Genomic DNA, 22,669 nt, shown 5'->3' with positions numbered 1-22,669 from the left:
ATTTCGTAGCCTACTTTAAGCAAAACTTAAGGGTCCATCTACTTATAATTAGCTTGTACATGATATAGGGCCTGTTTCGATTCTAAAAAGAAGCCATAGATGATTCAATCATCAAAAAAGCTTGACTTTACAATCGGATTGTTTTTTGGTCAACAAGTTTTTTTAATTTGGTATGGATTAGTACGAATTCTAAAATTTATAACATTTCTATTGATGCTGATAAGGAATATATATACTATATGGGGTCGGAGATGCTTCCTACTGCCTGTTGCATACATTTGCACAAATATATACATATAAAATTGCGAATTTCGAAAACAAGTTTTCACTAATTTTAATAGTTAACACAGTAAACGAATGAATATTACCATTTATACACTTTTATTTATAGTACTTTTATAAATAGTTTACAATAATAATAGAGTAGAAATATTTGCAAATGGCACACTTTTAAAATTGAATTTGTTTTAAGTACAAAAATTACTTTGCGTTTTTGCGATTTGTGTGCATTTTCATTAAATACAAACATAAATCAGTTAATAATTGCTTAAAAGCTAAAGTTGACAAATGCACAAAGTACATTTAATACTTTTTATTGAAGCCGACTCAACCAGCTTTGCCATCTCTCTCTATTCCAGAGGTGTTATTTGAAGGCTCTCGCTTTTGGATGAAGTATATATATTGCCTTAATTGCTTATAAATACTCAAATATAATTATAAATTAATAGAAAAATATACAAATCGTTGATGTTATTGTTTATTTTTTGTGACTATAACATAAAATATTTTGGCTTATTTAAGGAGACCTCACGCAAGTTTTCAGTTATCAAACATACAACTCACATGGGAAACAAACTTCTCAATACGAATCTGACTATAACTACAAAGGAGTTGGCAGAAGGCACAGCATACACAGGAGAAGGTTCAAGTACACGTTGCAGGTGAATTGAAGTAGAGTGGGACAAAGGTCCAAGGCTCACAAATGTACTAGCCTAGTAAATTTACATTGGGTTCTTTAGCTGTGTTTCACCCTAAACACAATACGATGCAGGCACCTCGAAGATGATGTTGCCAGCGGAATGACGGAAACTTGGATTCTCCACATTGGGCGCCGCTTCGACGACAATGGTGCGCGACTTATCGCCCAGCCGGCAGGCAATATTGTTGCCCACATTCACGCGCAGTTCGGTGCCGGTAGCGCTGCAAGCGGAATTTAATATGATATTTAGTTAGATGTGCCTTAAAGGATATATCAAGATACCTACTCGTGGTACTTCTTGCACACAATGCCCACAAGCTCACCAATGCGATCCTCTTTCAGCGGCGCCGTCGACTCGCTCTGTAGCGCCAAGACCAGATCGTTGTTCTTGGGCGAGTGGAAGACAATTAGCTGATCCCGACCAGGCGTTATGCTAATGGAGGTCAGCTGCAAGCGGAAAAACAGAAAAGAGGTTTCAAGCATACGAACTGTAAGTGAGATTTACTGCCACACATTACCTCTCGAATGGGCATACAGCGGTCCATGTCGCGGAACTTCTTCTTGATGCCATCCAGCTTGTAGATGTTCGTATCGGTAACAATGAAGGCGCGATCCGCCTGCTTGTTGTGCTTATTGAACTTCTTGGCGAAGCTTGAGAACAGCACCTGGCGGAAGCTTTCGCCGCCCCCGGCGCCGCTGTTCTTTAGTTTGGTCACAATGGCGCTGTAGGCATCGTAACCGCTGTTGTCTTGCGAATTGGCCAGATAGTCGCCCAGCCACTTGCGCTGCTGTCCCCAGTAAGGACGACGGCCGGCAATCGCTGTGGCCGCAATTATCTGCAGTCGCAGCTGGGGCCATTCGTTGCGCGGATATTTGCGCAGTATCATGTAGGCGCGCCAGAAGTCAAAGATGCGATGCAGCTTGGCCTCCGCCTGGCGGCCGGCCAGAGGCGGCTGGGGCCACTGAATGCTGCGCCCATAGTCGCGCTGATGCTTGGCATTTCGGAAGCGGTTGGCCAGCTCTTGCACGTAGCTGCGCAGCTTGTAGGTCTTGTATGCACGCATTATGGTAATGGCGGCCTTTATCTTCTTGTAGTTGCGCCGGGCGATCCAGCCGCGCACCTGCTTCTGCAGCAACGTCACAATGTGTGGTATCATCTCGTTGCGCTGCTGCTCAAGGGCAAAAAGGGTGCGGGGCGATCGTATGAATATCTTGGTGTGGCCATATTTCACATCCTGCGCAAAGCCCTTCTCCTCGATGAGCACACGGACGCCGTCGCGTTCGCTGCCAGCACGGAAATTGGGCCACGTATACTGCGAGATCATCTTGTAGCGCAACAGGAACTTGTCGTAGCGCTGGCGATGTACAAAGCCGGCGCGACGAACGCGCACGTTCTCCAGCAGACCGAGATAGCGCACCTGATGCTGGACGCGCTCCTCGTCGAATACCGTGGAGCTCTTAATGTCATTGGGCTTGATGCAGCGCACATAGAAGGGCTCCTTCTTTAGTAACGTGGCGACCAGATCGGCCATGGAGCGCTGGAACAGCGTGCCGGCGGTCAGTGGACGTTTCGTGGTCTTCTTAATGTCCTGTGCGCCCTCGGGCCACATTTCGCTAAGATTGGCATCCTTGGAGTTGTGCAGCAGACGCTTAAAGTCCTGATACAGCGTATCCCTGTTCTTCTCAATGAATCCATTGATATTGTAGATGACATCGCCAGCATAGTGCGTAATGCGGAAATCCTCGCGATGCTTTAGCTCCTTGTCGGTTGGCTTCAGCTGGCGACTGGTGTAGTGCGGATGCTTGTTCAGGTTCTTGTCCATGGCGCCCAGCAAGGTGTCATCGGTGACATTGCCCACGCTCAGACAGGCCTCGTCCATAATGGCTATGATGCCCTTGTGCGGTTGCTCAACGAGATCGCAAATGATCTGCAGGAAGAGATCAGGCATGAGTTGTACACGGCAAGAATTGAATAGAGTTGCTCACCTTATTGTTGAAGTACTCAATATTGGTCCATTCGATGCCCTCACGTTGGTACTCTTCCTGCTCCTGCTTCAGCACCAGCTCTGCAATGGATTTAACCCAGTTAAAGATTCTGTCCTGGGCAACTGCCTAGGTAACTCACCAATGAACAGCTGCTGCAGCTTCTCGTTGCAGTAGTTAATGCAGAACTGCTCAAAGCTGTTCGAATCGAAAATCTCAAAGCCATAAATGTCCAGCACGCCGATAACAGAATTGAATCTCGCCTGGGTCTTACTGCCGCGGAAGAGTATGGCGCGATTAATGCGCGATATGATCCAGGTGAAGAGGCGATCATAGATGGCCTTGGCCAGTGCATCCTTGCCGTACTCCGCTTGGACGGCATCGTGATCCTTCTTCATGACATTGCCACCAGCGGCAATGGTGCGTTTGGTCAACGCCGCCGACAGCTCCGTTTCGGTGACCTGCAGCAACTTGGCGGCTGACTGCAGATGCGACTTGTTGCTAATCACCATCTCATCCTCAATGGCTAACGCGAAAGGGAAGTTTAGTCGACGAACTTAGTTGATCTTAATCTGAAAACTTACTTTGGAACTCCACATTGCCCAGATGCAAGACGGATGCAATTGTACGCCAAATGGTTTGCACTTCGTCCGCCTGGAATCCCAGCGTCTTGAACGCATTGCAGGTGCCCTTATAATCCGACTTCTCGGTGAGTATGTCCATGCTGCCCTGGTTCAGATAATGATACTTGGCCGTCTCCTTATGCAGATCATATTGACGCAGCTCATTGTCATTGGCCCCACGCAGCAGCTGTTAAGGAAAACAGTAATTAGAATATGTTTAAATAATAAAAAATACATTTTTTGTTTAATAGTGAATAATTAATTACAAATTTATCAAGTCTAAAGTTTTGCGCTAGTTAATTTCCATTCTCCTTACTCATTTTATAATGTGATAATGCCAGCGCTCGTAAACGTTTCATTTAAAATGTCATGCAAGACTACTTGCAAGACAGGTCATCAAGAGTGTCCTGCATGACTCGCACAACATTTTTATAAATATCCCTTAATGATAATTTTGGCAATCTAAGCAAGATATCATCGAGTAAAAGGTCATGTCTTCGAAGATGTCATTATTCTATTTATTGTCATTCACATTCATAGGCACATTTGGCTTGTCCAGAATGTTCAACTATTTAGTACAGCAGACAATTAGCACAAATGTTGACCATAATTGAACTTCCGCTTTAAATGTCGCCAGTTGCCATTTGCGAGCCGCTGAAAATGAGCTACGGAATTTCACGTTTGAACAGGCAACCAAATTAAAATAGAGTCACATTTCCCGACACTAGGTTCGTGTAAGGCAGAGCGCGACAAAATTTTTGAATTCCAAAAAACGTAGATCAATAACTCTGGCTAAAGTCTGTAGACAACAGGTGCAAAATGTTTGCTTAGATACCACGCACAGCACATAAACAAATACTCTGCAGCTCATAATATCTATAAGCTGTCTTTGTCCATAAATAAATAAACAAAGACATGTGGCAGGAAAAACCCCATATCAAATACAAAGCTAAAATGTAGAGGGGAGAAATCATATCAAATCAAATCTAAGAGTCGCTTAATTAAGAAATTTGATTTAGTTTGGGTGTTAAATGGAGAAATAAAGCTCGAAATTCTTTGGCTACATAAATGGTCTGAAACAATTAACGTCTTCAAGCTAAATTTAACAGCTAGAACCAACAATGGGCGCTCTCTTGTTTCTTTCTTTGCCTTTTCAAGAGTAAGTAGAAGTGAGTAGATAAAATCACATATACTCGAAAAGTATATATGCTATATAAGAACAGGAAACAGCTGTCTTAGGCATACCGTACATTAAATACCCTAAAGGGATACTTAGTATATAAGATTTTGCAGATATTCTAGAATTTATTATTCTGAGCTGTAATATAGCTGTAGAGATATTTATTTTTTGATCTTTTTTATGAGAACTTTTTCATATGGCGATTTGATCATACAAATTGTTGCTTAAATAGTCACAATGGTTGAGTTTAGGATATCTTAAAGAACTAAATGAGTTCCTACTCATATAAGAACTCAATTTTTGATAGATGGTTTCTAAGGCAGCTATATGTTATAATACTAGGTACGATTCGAACGATTACGACACATTTATTATCTGCATTCCCAGAGCTACATTTTATCATATGATGAATAAGCAAGTAATTGCTGACGCGCTTACATTTCTTATGAATGACTTTCTGTTATCTAAGCTTTCATACATTTTAAATGATATCATACATGAATAACATTTATGAATTTTAGCAGTCAGTTGATAGATTATGAGCTCAGCTGGCGGCAAATGTAATTGAGTTAATTAATTAATTACTTTTGGGGCTTCAATTTCTGTTCTACATATTTGTAGGCAATAGAAATTTTAACATTTGCTAATTTGCTTAAGATTTTTCTGAGAGTAGAACATTTTTAATGGACTTAGTTAAGTACCCACAAATTCTTGGACATATCAGGAACCCTGTTAATTTATATTTGTAATAAGCTTTTATTGAAATGTTTACGATTTTCTTGATAGCTTTTATTGCTGAATCAGAAAAGAAAACTATGCTCGCAGAGTAATAAATATTTATAGCTAGGCATATAGGCAACTTGACACCCTACTAAAATACCTAGAATATTTTACAAATATTTATTGTAAATATATGTTTTTACATATATGTGTAGTTATGCACAATAGCCGCGCCCCGTCGTTGACCTCACACCAGGCTGTGAATTGCCACCCACCTGGCTGAGCCACCCCGCATTACCAACGCCGTCCCGCTGACTCACTTGGGTAAAGAACAACAGCGCGTTCACACACACACACACACACACACACACACACACACACACTACTCACACTCACACTCGTGGGCCCAGTTCAATAGACCCACACCCTTTGCCTCAGGCTTGCATCGTAGTTTGCCCACCTGATAGAAACTGTGGAAATTGCGCTCGCCGGGCTGTTGCTGCACCACACGCGACTTCTCCAGCAAATAGTTGGTTATGATGCCGCCCACTGGATCCGCCTTGTAGTCGAACTCGATGTCCATGTACTTGCCAAAGCGACTCGAGTTGTCATTGCGATTGGTCTTCGCATTGCCGAATGTCTCCAGTATCGCATTGCTCTGTATAAGCACGTTCTTAACTCTGAAAGCGAATAAAAAATCATTTTCCATTATAATTGCATTTTTATTAGGCTGAACCCATCCGACCCATCCCAAAAACTAATTAAGAAAATGGCACTCGCCCTAATCCCTCGTACAAACAGACAATAAATGTCAGTTTAAATTGTTTTAAGTTTGAGGCACTAAAAATTGCCAAAGTGGCAATTAAGCTAAGGCATTGACTAGGGTTTGGCTAAGTTCCCCGCCCCACCCCATCTACTCTGTGGCCCGTGCCATTCAGTTTTTATGGTTCGCCCTAAATTGTCATGGAACGATTAAATGCTTTCTTGGACTGGACGGGGCGAAAAATACGTGTAGTTGGAAGCGTGAGCAATTAGCGGTTCACTTAATTTCGTTAAGTCTATTATAAAGTCGTATTCGCAGTGATGTCATGTGTCCACGGGTCAAGGAAAGCACACTAAGTATATACACTCTATAGTAGGGGTATTCGTATCTGGGGAATGCTGGCTGTGCTCTAATGAGGCGCCGCTGAAAGTTTCAATTAAAATTTGCATGCAACACAATGGGAAATTTGTCATGCCTTGACATTCACGAGCTGGTTACAGTTCCCATTCAAACGCCAGTTCCCAGTCTCATGGGGAATCTCTAACCTAAACATTTCCATACTAACTGCATTTTTGAGCGCGTTTTAATACAGCGAAGTGAACTTAAGTTCAGTTTTTTATTAGCTTATAACATTAAACTGTTTCTAGTTGAAGTTGCATTGTAATTAGTCCTTTCGAGAACTAGTTCATTGAACTATTTCTATTCAGAAAAACATTACCTTTTTTAGACATCACTACAAGTTTGATAGGATCCTAGTGCTTCCAAGATGAACTAGTTCCCTTTACCAATTATCGCTCTTTGAAACTTGCACTCGACTAGTTAAAGTCTGATTTTGATTCTGCTATAACAATTTAAGAATGCTAAGCTCTGAACGGTGGTTCATTGACTATGGGAACTAGTTCATTTACTTATATAGAACAACTAGTTCTTAGCAAAATTATTTGCCTTACCTTTCGATTTCATTCTGTCCCTGTGCATTGGTCACCGCCGCAATGTACTTCATGATGATCTTGGAGGCTTCCGTTTTGCCCGCACCAGATTCACCAGAGATGAGTATGCATGTGTCCTGGTGGCGCTGCTTGAGCACCCTGTATGCCGCATCTGCGATGGCAAACACATGGGGCGCATTCTCGAACAGCTCACGACCCTTGTACTTGCGTATGGTCTCCGGCCCATAGATGTTCATCTGTCTGTAGGGATTCATCGAAACGCACACCTCGCCAATGTATGTGTAGATGGAGCCAACCTGAAAGCTGCAAACGAAAAAGTCTCACATTAGTTGAATAAATAAAAGCGCAACAAATTCAAATGTTTTGATAGGCATTTGAATATATGTACATATATATGCATTGAAGTTCTCCATGTAGCTTTCAGATCTCCTGTGAATATGCCCAATAAAAATACAGGTGGGTTGCCCTGCGTATATGCCCGCTGGGCAACTGTCGATGATTTTGATTCCAAATTTGTTTTTCAACAGCCAAATTGAAGTTTGTTTTTGGAGCTGGACATTGATAGCTTAATTTGTCTGGACGCCGCGGGCGTCGCTCAGTTGGCGATGCAATTAATTTTTGTTGTTGTAGCTGTTGTTCATATTGATTAAATTACAGACTAGAATGCATTTGTGTGTTTATTTTGTGTACAATTAAATAGGCGCCAAAAGATTTAGATCGACAGTTGCATAGATGCGGCAGGTCAAAAATTGGGTCACTTGAACAAAGGGAGAGTCAAAGGCAATGCCTAGCGATGGACATGTTATCAATTTATAAGACTCTGCAGGTGTTTTCTAGACAGATTTGATTTAGAGAATATTCACTTAGATCGTGAAGAAACGCAACAATTCTGAGTGAATTAAGTAAGTTTGCTTTATTAAAAACAAAGCGCTTGTTTAAAGTTCATGTCTGACTTAAGGAACACATAAACTGCTTCCGATTTTATATTATTTCTTTAATCAGCACCCTAAATCAACTTAAATGAACAGACGAATGAAAACTTATTTCCACGAAAAGTTTGGCATATTAAATTAAGAGCTTAAATCAGAAGTTCATGGCAATTAGAGACTTACGATTGCTTAACAACCGTAATCAAATAGGTAAGCACGGCAAATTGCATTATTACGATTATTTACCCAAGCTACCAACACTTGCCTAATGTTACTTCATTTGCAGAAATACACTGCAACAACAAGTGCATCAGTTGTAGACGCCATGTAATTACAAGCCCGGGGGAGTTGCACTGTTACAAATACAATTACATCAAAACAGCCGCAAAAGAGTTTGGTAACAATAACAATAACAGAAAGAAAACTGTGCGCAACAGGTGAGCTCTGTTACAAAACTATGTTTTGGGCGTGCCACGCCCACTTAACAGCTGACTGCCGAAACAAAACGCTGCAAATTAACAAGCAGGTAGGAAAAATGCAGCAGCTGAAACTGACCGGCTAGAAACTACTCTGTCAATCTATATCTATATACCTATATATCTATGTATCTATATATCTGTATATCTCTATATCTGTATATCTATAAATCTGTATAGCTCTATATCTATATATCTATATTTATTAATATATTTAAATCTAGATCAAAGAATAAACCTCCATGCAACCATTTATCATACCCCTTATATCTAGTTTTATTACGAGGTAGAAAAACTCAAAGACAAAGGCGTCAAAGTTAGAGAGATTGTTAAAAAACAAAAAAAGGTGAATAAAGAAAACAGCGAAAAGTTTTGTTGGCCCGCAGCTTGAGCTCGTGTGTATAAGAAAAACAATAGCACTTAATATTAGTATTTATTGTTGTTGCTGTTGTTGTGGTTGTTGCTTAGCTGGTTGTTTTGGGGCAAACGGCAGTCAACACATGTTTTTACTTAAGTTTTCAGCATTTATTTATAGAGCTGCCGCTTGGTGCTACATTTGGGTCAAAATGTGACAACCCAGACAGAGGCGAAGACAAAGGCAGACGTGAGAGCTGCTCAGAGATGATTATGTGGGCCTCCAAAGTTGAACTACTGAACTCCAAGAAAATGCGATGGGGGGCACAAGCGTTTAGCACGCTTGTTGACTTTCTAGCACAGCGGGTCACATTTGAAATCGGATGCCGAATCGGAGCCGCACATCGGAATTGGCATAAGAAAAGAAAAGGGCAGTCAGCAAGCCGCTTAGCAAAGTGACTATGTGATTTCTACGATTTCTACGATTTCACCCCCTACTCAACCCCTACACACCAAGCAACTGCTATGAGCGACACCTGAGGCGTGCGGTATGTGGGTGCTGTGCCCACCGCCCACATGGCGTATGATTGACGGACGGCCAGCCGAATTGCTGACTGCCCAAATGAGCTATGAAGAAATGGCCCAAAGCAAAGGTGCTCCAGAATGGATTTAGGAGCACGAACAGAAACACATGTGATCTGATCTCGCCGCGATCTCGAGTGGGCGACATTCGACATGCTGACAGTCGGATAAAGTTGTCATATTTCGAGTGAGCTTCGGGGATCAATGCCCCAATAAATCATACGATTATTGCGTTTGATCAAATAGCCAGCCAGCCCAAAGACAAGTGTCTTTAGAAGACTAGCAGTTACTTGGTTCAGTGCCCTAAAAGTGCTTCAAGTGGACACAAAAAGTCTTGGGAAAGAACTACTTGAATTTTATCATATTGTTTTTTCGTTTCTTACAGTTTTCCAGTTGTCAAAAATGATTTAGCTGTCATGCGGAATATCTATTTTGTTTGGGTTTCTAGATAAGATATATATAAATCATATTTATTTATATAAATATATATTTTTTTAATTCCTAAAAAATCTAGAACTAATAAATGCTTTGCGCATTTTGGCAGCTAACGTTTACATTTTTAAGAATTATTTTATTTAATTCTATTTCTTTTGATTTTTTAATATTTAGTATCTTTTTAATATCGTAAGCTTTTAAATTTCCCCTAACAGCTGTAAAGTTTCTTAGATTTCGCTTTCCACAATGCTTTAACTTATTTACTGCTTGATTTCTCATTTCGAATAATTTGATTATTTCCAAAGAAATATGTATATATTTTATTTCATTTGAGTATGTTTTTGTTTGAAGGAACTGGTCGAACACTCCTGCTTTTTTTTTTCTTAACTAGTTTTACGGAATTCGGAACTAGTCTGTGCCATAAATATTTAAATGCTCATCGCTCGCCGCCTTCACGCATTCACAATATAAAGGTCGTTATTCATTGCTATTGTCGATGTTTTTGATTTTTGCTTAGTATTCGAATCGCCAAATGGCGTCATCAAGATACAATAGTTCTAAGTGAAAAGGCGCCAAAAATATAAAAATGCAAACAGTCTCGACTGTTTGTTATTATTATTATGTTGTTTACACAATTTGTTTGTGTCTTTATTTTTATTCATTTTATAACTATGTGAATCATTCTCACGATTTACTCGCTCCCTGTCAAATACTGAGCACATGGCAAAGTTATTTGCCAGTTTTTCGCTACTTAAGCCGTTAATAAAAAAGGCTTGTAACACGTTTGGTGACTAATCATTTGTTTAATTGCTAATGTCTATTCGCATGCAAATTGCATTTGTTCGTAAATACTTTCCAGCTTGATGATTCACTCGCATTCACACTCATACATTTAAGATTTGCCTGCACTAAATCGTTGAAACGCACTTTGGCTAAGCCTTGAGGGGGATGATCCAATGAAAATCAATAAGTTTAGTCATTCCACGCTGCATTTTTCACTGGCTAAGGCGGCAGACTTTGCCTGACGCTGACGTCATAATGGCCAACAGACTTGGCTTTAAGTAGGTCAATGTTTTATTTGCTTTTTGTGGATTTAATTGAATTTGATGCGATTTATCGATGTGCTAAACAGAGAACTTATAGAATTGAATAGTGTGTGACGGGGCGGCTGGTTTTGACGAGAAGCGCAAAGAGGGGCGCTGAACTGGCGCATGCGATTGTGAGAAGCGCAAAGAAGGGCACGCTTGTGAATAGATACATTCGAAATATTTCATTGTTTGCCAAAGATTTTAGTCATATATGACACACATTACAGCTGAAAAACCATCTGCACCGAACACATGTATATGAAACGGACAACAGCATTTTTCAACAACACTTTCAATTTTCATTTGCAACTGAGTTTTTCCTCTCGATGTTCGATGTTTTTGCGCAATGCAATTGCAGCTTTCAAATTAACTTCAATTTACACCCAGAATTGTTTGCCATAGAGGCAGACGCATATCAATTAGCAGAGCACAAGCCCCGCCAGCTTCTCTCCTGCTGCTCAAATGTCTGGAAGACTAAACAGGCGCTAAATTCTTGGACTCGACATAGGCATAAATTTTTATGTAAACGTTGCTTTTTTCTGTATTTTGTTTTTGTGTGTGTGTGTGTGTGGGGCAGCTGGGAACGAGTTGCAGATGCCCCCAAGTAAAAGTTATTGCAACGCAAATGACAAACATGAACGTTCTACGCTGCGTAAATAAACAACAATCCAGACAGCGACGTTGTCAGTGAGATGTACAAAGGCGGGCTGCAGAAGGCTTGCTATTGAACTGGTACACCTGATACCTGTGTCTGCAAGACATTTGCTAGCTGTTTGTCTGATTTGTATACCCTGGAGAGATGAAAATTATTGTAACGTTTACCATAACACTAAGGCCATAAATGATACATATAATTTTCATTACAATGAGAAGTTAAAATGATAATAAATTTACAAAAAAAAAAACTTTTTATAGTAGACCTTTGCCTTTTAATGTGGGGTTAACTTTCGTTTTACTGCGATATATTTTTTTTATTGTAGGACAACTTCTAGTCGAGCCCATGCATAAGCCAAGCAGCTGAGTAGCTGTTCTGGGATCCCAGATGCATTGTGCTTCATTAGTCATTAGTCGTGTTTTCTGGAGTTTGCACATTAGTGCCAAGAAAGCGGCTCAATTTGTGGAGCGCCAACCGTTGACAGTGGCAAGCGTTTTGGCCGTTATGTAAATGATTTGATTTCCGCTGCGCGACAGTATCGAAGGGGCTTATCAGAGCCCAAAGGGGCGGCATTTGATAGCAGCTTATCAAGAGCCCAGTGGCATGTAGGCCGACATATGGAATGTGTCGATTCGCAGCCAACTGTCTGTAGATATGAAGGCGTGTCTATAGATGAAAGTAACTCAAGGTGCGCTTTGAACTATGCGATACAATATACATATATAATCTGTTGCATCTGGACGACGGGCCATGTCTAGAATGCAGTCTTTAATTAGGGTATGGGCGGGGCAAAGTAACACTGGCCTCTTGTACAAATAAACAGACAATCTTTGATAGCAATCGGAAATTGAAAAGAAGAATTCTTGAAGTTTTTAATAGCCGGAGTAAAACTACATAAACACCATTCTTTTTCTTCTATTTTTCTTTCAGTTTTTCTTTTCATCGTCGCGCCCTATAGGCCTTTAATAATTTTCCGAGACGCCTTCTTTGTAATCAAGTCATGCCGAATGCAATAAAAATTGCATTTCTAGACAGGTCGAATAGAGAGTCACGCAGTTCGAAGGCCAGATGGGAAAAGAAGCAGTAAATGATGTGCATAAGAAATATTATGGTACGAGAAAACATATTTCTAGACAGTTTCTTTATGCTAATATACACTAAATTGTAAGAGAGGGTGCTGGTTCAAACCGCAGGCTTGTTTCAGTTAATAATAATAATACCTAAAGATACAAGGTTTAACAATTTGTGTGGTGCTCATTGCATAACAAATTGTACAGAGCTGCTTATCGGGTATACAGCTATACGTGGATAGTCAATACTTGTACCCAATATGTGCTTGAAGTCGAATCCAAGGTTATTCATACGTATATACGACGAGTACGTATCTGGCACATGCATACCTCGCTAAGTTTAACACTTCTTCGGGTTCATGCAATCTTATCAAGACTGTGGCATTATTAAACAAGTCGAGTCGCGGCTATTTATACAAAAGCAGAAATAAAAAAGGAACAAACGCCTGCTCACCTAATATACCCTATAAATGTTTGTTCGAAAAAAAAAGGAATAACCTAAAACAAAAGCAAATGTGGCGATAACCACCGATTTCTTATAAGCAGGCTGATAAGATTAGGCCACGCCCAGACGTGCCAAGGGTTAAACAACTTCAATTTACTATTATATATGGGTGGGGTAAAACATAATCATATATTTAAAACGAGGGGAAACTTATAAAAGTGTCTGAAAAGCATTTGATGGGATCATAAATTTGGACACAGATAATAATTAAAATAAAAAAACTTAACTGGCACATTAAATAATATAAATGCCTCTGTGGAATACTCAAAGTGCACCTTGAACAAGCCAAAAAATAATAAAAATAAATAAATATAAATGAATAAACAAAATGTTAATGTATTTGACATGCATTTGGTAGTTGTCAAGTGTCTGCCCGTTTGCATTGACAAAAGTTTTCTTAGCAATGAGTCACGACTTGGATGATATGGAGCTATAAATATTCCAATTGCGAACAAAAATTTGTTTTCCTTTTGGGGATTTTGGCCAGCTGATAAGACTATCAGGTTTGCCAATGATAAAAAGCAGAAATTCTTGCCGAAAGTCTGCACTTCAGTTCTCAAGAACTGACAAACGAATCCAGCTAGAGGCTGGCTCAGGCACCACCTGTAACTCGGGCGGGTTCAACGGCAGTTCATGGGAAAACGCAGTTGGGTAAATAAACAGGCAGCAATATATAGATGGATGCTGCTCTATAGATGAAACCGAACAAACAACAATAGCCAGAGTAACAACAGCACACAAAATGTAGGCCAAATAAATGAGAGGCGGCGCATAAACAAAAGTCAGCTCGAAAACTAAAAGTATAAACTTATCAGCACATGGAAATGCACTCGGTACAGTGCATAGATTGTTGTTGTGTTTCTTCTTATTGGAAATAGTGCAATCAATCAGTGCAAGTAGATTTATAGATACTCCTTCCCAAACCAAACACTAAATGGGGCTACGGCACAGCGGTGGGCCATGGGCCTAGACCATTGACTTAATGGCTCGTTACATTTTTGGCGATTTGGTGGAAGGAAAAACAATAGAGAATTCCTTAAAAAGCAGCTCTGAGCTTGAGAAGGAAGAAACTTGTTTTTTCTAGAGTTTTTTTTACTTGAAATTTGTCACCAAATAAACGCCTACAGATGTGTAAGTTTTTCTGTTCCTGTAAATATCATAGCCAAATCCAGCAATAAAATTTCAATTCTTTAGTTATCAGCAAAACTCCAACAAATCGAAATACTTCATTCGACACGTTCGTTTGAAGGGTATTTCATTTTCTTTAAGCCGCTTTTAAGTTTGGGCTTTGCAAACTGACGCCATCAACCGGTTTTGTGCGGCTGCCCCCCCCCCCCCCTTTTTTTTTTTTTTTGGGTACGCCAAGGTACACGTATTTGTTATGTGCGAGCGCCATAGTATCTTTAAGATACACACCGCGTGACTCACAATCCTCGTATGCGTAGTGTAGCAGAGGCAGCAGCAGCGCAGGCTTTCCATTTCATTTTCGAGATACATTTTTTTGAAACACACATATTTCAATCGAACAGACACGCATATACATATGCACATATAGAGCGAGATATATATATATGTATATAAGTACAAATTTTGTGCGCGTCGTGCGGCTATTTCGGGATCGAGTTTATATAGGTCTGTGTGGGCAGAGCAGGGGCAGAGCATTCACATATTTACTATATTTACTTATGACAGTGCCAAAAAACACATATATATATATATATAGCTTAGCTTTTACGGGTGCTTCCAAAACTGTGTGCGTATGTTCGCGTTGCATTGTTCAAGTCCCTTTGTATTGAATGACAAATTGTCAACTTTGAGTTAAGACAAATGGCAATAAATATATATTTATATATAATTTGAACTAGATGCATTTGAAACAGATAATTTCACTGCATCGCATTATGGACTTGAGCTAGAGCCTTAAAGTCTATAAGCTCGCTTTAAAACTTTAAGAAAATCCTAGCTGTATTTTATATCCCACAAAAAGAAGATCTGGTAGAAGTAAATACATTGAAAATAATAATAATAATAACATATATGTAATACATATGTATTTTAATATTTATATGCACATGAATATCTTTTAATTTTCGGAATCATAAAAAGTATTTAACAGTACAGACAGACTCTTCGCATAATACCCCACTTCTGGTTGGACTCGCACAGTCAAGGATTATTACAATAGCTAAGTATCTGAGTACACATTAGGGTAAATAAACTTCGGTTCCGTCCACGCAATTTGCATATTCTTAATGCCTTTTTGTTGTTTTATGTTATGCTGCTGCTATATTGTATATGCCGCCAGGCCAAGTACGCAGCCCATGATGTCATCCCACACATAGTTGGGCTAGAAGAAGAGCGGGCAAATGAAAAGGGGATTTAAATAAAAGTCATGTCTGGTCAAAATACAAAATGCAGTTTTGGCCATTTCTCAGTTTTCATTTAATTTGGTTTTTGTTTTTGGTTTTGCCTTGCTCTTGTTTTGTTCGCCGCGTTGTCTGCTCGATAAAAGGGAAAACAACGAAAGTGAGTTATTTATTTCTCTCTGTGTGTGTTTTGTCTTTGGCTTTCAACATTTTCCATTGCAAATCGCATTTTGGCTCGTTTTCAAATAATTTGCTATTTCGTTTTTGAATTTGGCGCGTTTCTGACCCTCAACTGATTTGCTCAATGGGGTTTTCCTCAAAATTGTTATAGACATATGTAGCGATTTCTTTGGCTCATTTTCCGGTTTGGCTTTTGTAATTTCTGTGTTTATAAATTACAAATTGATTTGTATTTTGTTACGTCTGCATTATGATTGCATATGCGAGTACGTGGTACGTGTTATTATCGCTTCCGAGGGGTAAGTTGTGTAATTAACAGTTTATGGAGCAACTTTAGATGTGAGTGCGACTCTTATTGATAAGTCTTCAAAGTTGTCGAAAGAGTGTACTTCAGTTTTGGTATTAATGTTGAGATGTCGCAAGGCTCTTAAGACTTTGTTACACAATATGTCAAAGGTATGTGTTGTAGGGAATACTAAGTACCTAAAAGTTGTTTAAATGGGAAAACATGTTTGTCCATTTCTTAAAAGCAATCTTACTTATATATTGCTAATGTATATCAACACTGAAGTCAATGTATTTAGGTCTATCTGGTTCTTTTATCCTTATCATATTCAAGATGGAGATACTACTCAAGCTATATTTTAGATACTTTATCTGGTTTTGCAGCTTCTGGGCGTTAATTTCAAGCTTTACATTGAGGAATACATATATATGGGGAAACATACTGTATATGTATTAATGTACTACGAGCACTCGCCCACATTCCCACATTTAGTTCGTCTCTAGTTGACTGCCCTGCAACGTATCTGTCGTTGCTGTTATTGTTATTGCTACTGGTCAGTTCTGTGGCCCACGTTTAGTTAGTTACACGTAAAGTTGTGGCGTATTTTATTTCATGCAGCATGTGTCAACAACTTGTTGCATGCTGCCGGCATTGTCAACATTTGTGGCAGCCAACACGCTTTGGGCTCTGGGCATGGGTCGTTGCATTGCATGCCTCGCTGGGCTCTGATGTTTGTGGTTCGTTGCTTTAACGATGATAATCATCATACTCATTATCATAGTCAGAGCTGGGCAAACAGCGAGAGTTCTTATTGTTGATTTAGTTTGTTATCAGTGCGTCATGAAATCGGATTCGCTTTTGCCACTTTATGCGGCACTTTACGCAGCTTCGCTCTTCACTATAATGATTAATGGGCTTGATAGCGATAATGTGCTCTTTACTTAGCGTATCTATTCAAATGTTAATTGATTCATTTAGCTGACGCCCGCCTTACTCAGCGTAACATACTCTATAAAATCGAACAGATCATTTCTATATTTCGACTGTATTTAAATGTGATTAACTGTGATTCTGATTCACTGTCCGACTGTCAATACATGTATACATGAAGCAAACTCAACGAGGAAATTAATCACACAATATATACCAACACTTGTGTTTCCCCATCTATGATAAGGTGTGCCGACGTTTAGTGTTGGCTAATGGATTTTGCAGACGGTATTGCGGATCGTAAATGTATTGCATCATTTCTCCAATTAGGAAATGTTACGATATAGGCTTTTGCAACTCTCCTATTAAATGGGTTCTACAATAATTCTAGTTCTTCTTTTTGACAAAGTGAGATATACTTTCATTTTAAAATTAAAAGTATTAAATATTTGTTAATCTAGCATGACATTTATTTGTTGATTTTTATTCTGTTTTCGTTTTAATATTTTCTATTTTAAGCAACTTTTAAGAATTCTATTTAATAGCCGAATAATAAAAACAAAATTTAAGACCTGACAGAAAATATGTTTTTTTAAATTAATTTTATTCAAATAATAATGAAGTATCTTAAAAGTAAATCAATTGAATAGTCGAAGTGAAAAGAGAACTTGATGAGATAGCTACTCAAACATATGTATACATATATGAAAATGATAAATGATTAACTTGAAATAAATCTGACATAGACTCTTCAAAGATCGTAAACAGAAACAGATAAACCAAAGATAGGTTGTTTATTTGTTAAAACATTTAACGTTTTTATGCTATGCCTAACAATGCCTAATTAAACATTTCAACACTTTAGCCAGCACTTCATTAGGCCAAATCCTAACTCATTAACGAACCGTTTCGTTACGGTTCATGTGACAAAGTGATATACAGACAATGTGGCAGTGGGTCAGAAGAGTCTAACACCTTGATGGGGCATGCGAATGGCTGCATTGAGTACGCTCTCAACTAGAACTGAAGGGCAAGAAGCTGCTGCTGAATCAGGTTGGGCTAACCTTGAACGGGGCATAAGGCTGTGTGGCAAGAGATTTTCGTACTTACCGCTTGCGCAAGTTGTCCATGAACTTCTCCATGTTGACCTGGTCCAGCAGGACAAAGTCCGCTACGCCCGCCTCCCGTTGCATGGCCATGTTTATGCGTTTTTGTTTTGCTCACAAGCCGCAGAGAGCACAGGCGAGAGAGAGCGGGAGAGAGAGAGGTGGGGGGGAGAGAGACGCCGCAATACGTAGGGCCTCAATTAATTGCCGGCTGTGCGCGCAATTCAGGTAACGAAGCAGCTGCCAAAGAGGACGAGGATGACGCGATCACGTTGGGGAAGAAGCAGCAGAATATTCAGCGAAAACACACACAAAACGAAGATCAAGAATTCACGGAGCCTTTACTTTTCTTCTTTTTTTTTTTGTTTTTGTTTTGCTTTTGTTTGTTTGCTGCTACGTCACGTTTCGTATTCTTAATATATATAATTTTTGCGTTTGCTTTAATATTATTATTCGTTGCGCCTTATGCTTTACGACTGTTTTCAGCTGACATTGCCAAAAAAGAATATGAAAACTCAAGTGTTCTTGCAAGACATATATGTACGTGTATATGTATGTATTTGTATTATTGAAATCAATAAATAGTTTGTGCCAATTGGAGGGTAGTCGAATTGTTAATGAAATTCCGCCGAAATCGCAACACGAGTACAACACAAGACACACGCGGGGCAGACGCAAATAAAGCCAAGCACAATAGGAAAACCGCAAAATACGCGTCGCCTTTGGGTAACATTTAATATCTGATTCGATTTGGCGATCGACAGAGCTTGTTCAGGCCGCGCGCGCCACTGCCAGAGTCAGATCCAGAGTCAGAGTCGGAGCCAGAGCCAGAGCTAGTAAATAATATTGCCCCTAGCCACAGCCAGCTGGTTTTTTATTTATCGTTTCAGAGAGCCGCACCACACACGCACACACACACACACGCTCGCTGGAGGAACAACCACTCGGCTGCGCGTTCGAAGAGAAACTGTTCGGAGTGAAGCGACTTTACGCCACGCACAGCCAACGTAACCGCTCGCAAGTGGTTGCACTGAGCGAAAAAGGGGGCTCAATGCCCGTTCGAAGCAATCTTAAATGTTATATACATACAATTTTAATTGTTGTTTGAAAAGATAAATGCTTTGAATATGTTTAATATATGCATATAACAATTTTTATATTATTTTATATATATTATTATGATGATTTCAAACACCTAATATAATATACCCTTACGTGACCAAAACTGAATAGCGGATATATTTCACATATATATGTTAATGTGTCATTTACGATTTAGTTTGATTTAAATATTTTAACATATCAGAAATGAATATATATAAATAATATTAGCATCAACTCTTGTGCCTTGTAAAAACCCATTTCCGAAATCAACCTTTCAAATCAGCTTTAATATCAATCAAAATAATTTCTCCGAAATTCATTGCAACCACTTGCTCAATTTTGTTCAGTGTACTTCGCTTGGTTTGTAAAAGAGCAGGGTTGTTTTTGCACTTGGCCAACAGACTTACAAAGGTTTGAGTCCGTGCTAACGAGTGGGTATGGGACGCAAGTGTTTCGTGGAAGTAATTTCTGGTGAGTCATGACAATTGCTTTTCACATATATGACGTATAATAAAATAAATGATAGGGTAATTCAGCAAGAAACTAAAACTAAATTGCAATTTAAAAAATTAATGAAAAAAATACTCATTGCATACTTTCGGGCTGAAGCGGCAAATGACTTTTTTATATAGCTAAGTGCGAGGCTAACGGTTTCAAGTTTCAAGAAATTAATAATTAAAATAGGACAAGTAATTAATATAATAAAAATAATAATTAAAATGATATAACTAATAGTAATTATTAAAATAGTAATTTAAGTAGTAGCAATAAGGATAAAAATATATATTCTAATTTTTTTTCATTTCCTCACTAAAAAAACTACAAAATTAAATTTTTTATAACAATTGATTTTAATTGTATAATTTTACACCAGTCAATAAATGAATCGAATAGTTTGTTGCTTTTTTTTTTCGTCAAGGTTTCCGGCATCTGTACTACTGTTATGTTTTTCCGGTCTGTTGGGTATACCTGACTATTTTTTTGGTAATATTTTAAATTTTTTTTTTACGTTTTCTTTTTTGTATTATTGTGAAATCATTTAACATAGAGAAATGCAAGCAGAAACATCCTGTCTAAGCCCAACCCGTATTCTTTTTGGACAGCACCACCTTCTGCATGTGCTCATCGGCGGTGTGGATGGTGTGCAGGCCGCCGGCGTGACGTGGCACACATTTGTTGACAGGCACTGTGCCGCCTAGGCCCTGGGTCCAGGCATTGGTCGAATGGGGAAACTCGTCCTTGCGGTAGTAGCCCATGATGCCCGATTTGCGGATCTGGCCCAGCTCATAAGTGACCAGTGGACCGATGCTGTTGGAGGCCTTAGCAGAGGATGGTCGCGGCAGCTTGGAGCGTTCCATGGTACGCATCACGCAGGGCGTGTCGCAGGAGAGGCAGGCCAGATCCTGCATGACCTTGACGCGGCCGGCAGCAGCGGCGCAATCATCGTTGGTCATCTCCATGTACTTGTGCAGGGCCTCGGCAATGAGGGCGACACGCTTCTCGATCATCTCACGGAAATCCTTGAGGCTCAGCTCAAGCGAATCAATGCCCAGGGTCATGCGCAGACCGTCAATGATCTGGAGAACGTTCTTCTCGTTGATATTGATAATGTAGCGCACCTCGCAGAACTGCTTCTCCAGGCGCTCCTTGTACTCCTCGAGCTGCTCCAGCGACACCTTTGTGGCCAGCTGTGGAAAGTCAACCTTTTCGGCCAGCAGCAGCTCCACATCCGCCTTGTCAATCTTAATCTCGTCCAGATGCGCCACCGAATTCTTGAGCGTCTGTATCTGTGTTGTGGCTGTATTTATCTTGGTTAACATGCCTTGATTTGCCTCCAGATTTCCGGCTGAGGCCAGCTTCATCTCGCGCATAGTCATTTGCATATCCTGCATCATTTCCATCAGACGCTTCGCATCCTGCTTCATTAGCTCAGCGGCCAGTTCATTGACCTTGTTGGTGAGTGCACAGAAGTCAGACTTGAGCTCCAGCAGTTCGTTGAGCATGCGCTCGGGTCCATAGCAGAGATGCTGGTCCAGTTCCAGTTCCTCCTCGGGCTTGGCCAATTCGGTGGGCGCACTGGACTCCTCCACTGCCATTTCTTCCTCCTCCTCCTCACCCTCCTCCATGTCCATCTCAACGGCAGCCTCAGCGCTGCTCCAACTGATGGACACCTCATCATCCTCGACCCGCATCAGCATACGGAGCTGACGTGCAATGTTCCGCAGCAGCTTCATGCGTTCCGGACTGGGCTTGCGATCGAGCATCAAGTGGGTGACATTGTTGAGCTGCTCCATGGTTAGCTTCAATTGGCCCGTCAGCAAGCTAACGAAGTTCTGAAACTCGAGCTCCTTCTGCTCCTTCATCAGCTCAACCTTCGAGAGGCGTCGCTCCAGCTTGGCCAAGGAGCCAATCACAGAGCCCTCGGCTCGCGTTTGGGTTCTGTCTAGCTTGGAGGTGCGTGAGGAGGCGCGTGAGGCCATGGCAGGCGATGAAGCGGCGCCCAGATCCGTAGGCTGCTCCGGCTCCGGGACTAGCTCCAAATCTGGCTGTGGCTCCGCCTCCTCAGGAGCTGGTGTCGGTGCTCCCGAAGGCTCCGGTGCCGGAGTGGTTGCTTCCGTCACAGCAGCCGGCTCTGGCGATGCTTCCGCCTCAGCTGGCGCGTTCTCTGCTGGTGCTGCCTCTGCGGCAGCTGCGGCTGGCTCTGCGGCGGCTGGCTCTGCGGCAGCTGGCTCTGCGGCAGCTGGCTCCGCGGCAGCCGGTTCGGCGGCTACCTCTGTGGGTGCTTCATCGTCGTCGGCGCCGGCGTGCAGTCGATACCTGGAGGACTTGCCAACTAGGTGCAGTTGCACAGCTACAGCTACGACTTGATCTACAGAAAATCTCAAGGAACTTACTCAGGCTGCTTTGGAGGCGCATGTTGGCCAGCAGATAGTCATCCTGCTCCACCGCCTCGTCGAGGCATTCCAGTTTATGCGCAAAGTTCGAGAGCAGCACGTGCAATGCATAGAAATTGACATGGCCCGACTCCGGTGAGCCGATGGCCACGTCTATGAGATCCTTGTATGTGAAGCTCATCATTGTTGTCCTCAATGTAGTTATGTGATTTCTATTGTCTCTTGGAATTTAATAGCAGCTCGACTGTCCACCAAATTTTGTACTACTCTAACTGTTTGATATTTTGTAGAACTAAGCTGTTTTTTATTTTTACCAAAATCTAGAATTAACTGAGAACTGAATGGTTTACTGTGGCATTAATAATACTGAGTGTATATGAAGGATATTTCCAGGCAGGCTGATTTTTAGAATCATATCGAAAAACTACATTGCTTGAACAGCTGTTTCAAAAGTTTATACAGTTAGACAAAATAAAGGGTGCGGCTGTAGATATATAGCTTCAAAGTGCTT

General features: G+C 40.6%; 2 protein-coding genes across 2 annotated transcripts; both read right to left on the bottom strand.

The window, feature by feature from the left end:
- Positions 1–727: 727 nt before the first annotated feature.
- On the bottom strand, positions 728–18,549 carry LOC115758707 (unconventional myosin ID). The gene is made up of 9 exons (XM_030699456.1): positions 18,165–18,549; positions 7,199–7,501; positions 5,946–6,165; positions 3,547–3,772; positions 3,105–3,488; positions 2,966–3,045; positions 1,498–2,907; positions 1,266–1,426; positions 728–1,200 (listed from the first exon to the last, which is right to left on the bottom strand). The coding sequence occupies exons 1-9, from the start codon at positions 18,251–18,253 to the stop codon at positions 1,032–1,034; spliced, it is 3,042 nt and encodes a 1,013-aa protein (XP_030555316.1). The 5' UTR covers positions 18,254–18,549; the 3' UTR covers positions 728–1,031.
- Positions 18,550–20,126: 1,577 nt separating this feature from the next.
- LOC115758946 lies at positions 20,127–22,521 on the bottom strand. Its single transcript, XM_030699747.1, has 2 exons — positions 22,159–22,521; positions 20,127–22,097 (listed from the first exon to the last, which is right to left on the bottom strand). The coding sequence occupies exons 1-2, from the start codon at positions 22,340–22,342 to the stop codon at positions 20,338–20,340; spliced, it is 1,944 nt and encodes a 647-aa protein (XP_030555607.1). The 5' UTR covers positions 22,343–22,521; the 3' UTR covers positions 20,127–20,337.
- Between the last annotated feature and the right edge of the window lie 148 nt (positions 22,522–22,669).

The sequence above is a fragment of the Drosophila novamexicana genome, unplaced genomic scaffold, assembly GCF_003285875.2.
Source record: "Drosophila novamexicana strain 15010-1031.04,08,12 unplaced genomic scaffold, DnovRS2.1 tig00000193-arrow-pilon, whole genome shotgun sequence".
Taxonomy (NCBI): Eukaryota; Metazoa; Arthropoda; class Insecta; order Diptera; family Drosophilidae; genus Drosophila; species Drosophila novamexicana.
This window is presented reverse-complemented; position numbering and strand designations above follow the sequence as displayed.

Coding starts and splice junctions, on each gene's coding strand:
- LOC115758707 (XM_030699456.1), bottom strand. CDS start 18,253: ATGGCCATGCAACGGGAGGCGGGCGTAGCGGACTTTGTCCTGCTGGAC. Junction 1,427..1,497: donor GCTGTATGCCCATTCGAGAG/GTAATGTGTGGC, acceptor TTCCGCTTGCAG/CTGACCTCCATTAGCATAAC. Junction 1,201..1,265: donor GTGTGCAAGAAGTACCACGA/GTAGGTATCTTG, acceptor TTCCGCTTGCAG/CGCTACCGGCACCGAACTGC.
- LOC115758946 (XM_030699747.1), bottom strand. CDS start 22,342: ATGATGAGCTTCACATACAAGGATCTCATAGACGTGGCCATCGGCTCA. Junction 22,098..22,158: donor GCGCCTCCAAAGCAGCCTGA/GTAAGTTCCTTG, acceptor AACTGCACCTAG/TTGGCAAGTCCTCCAGGTAT.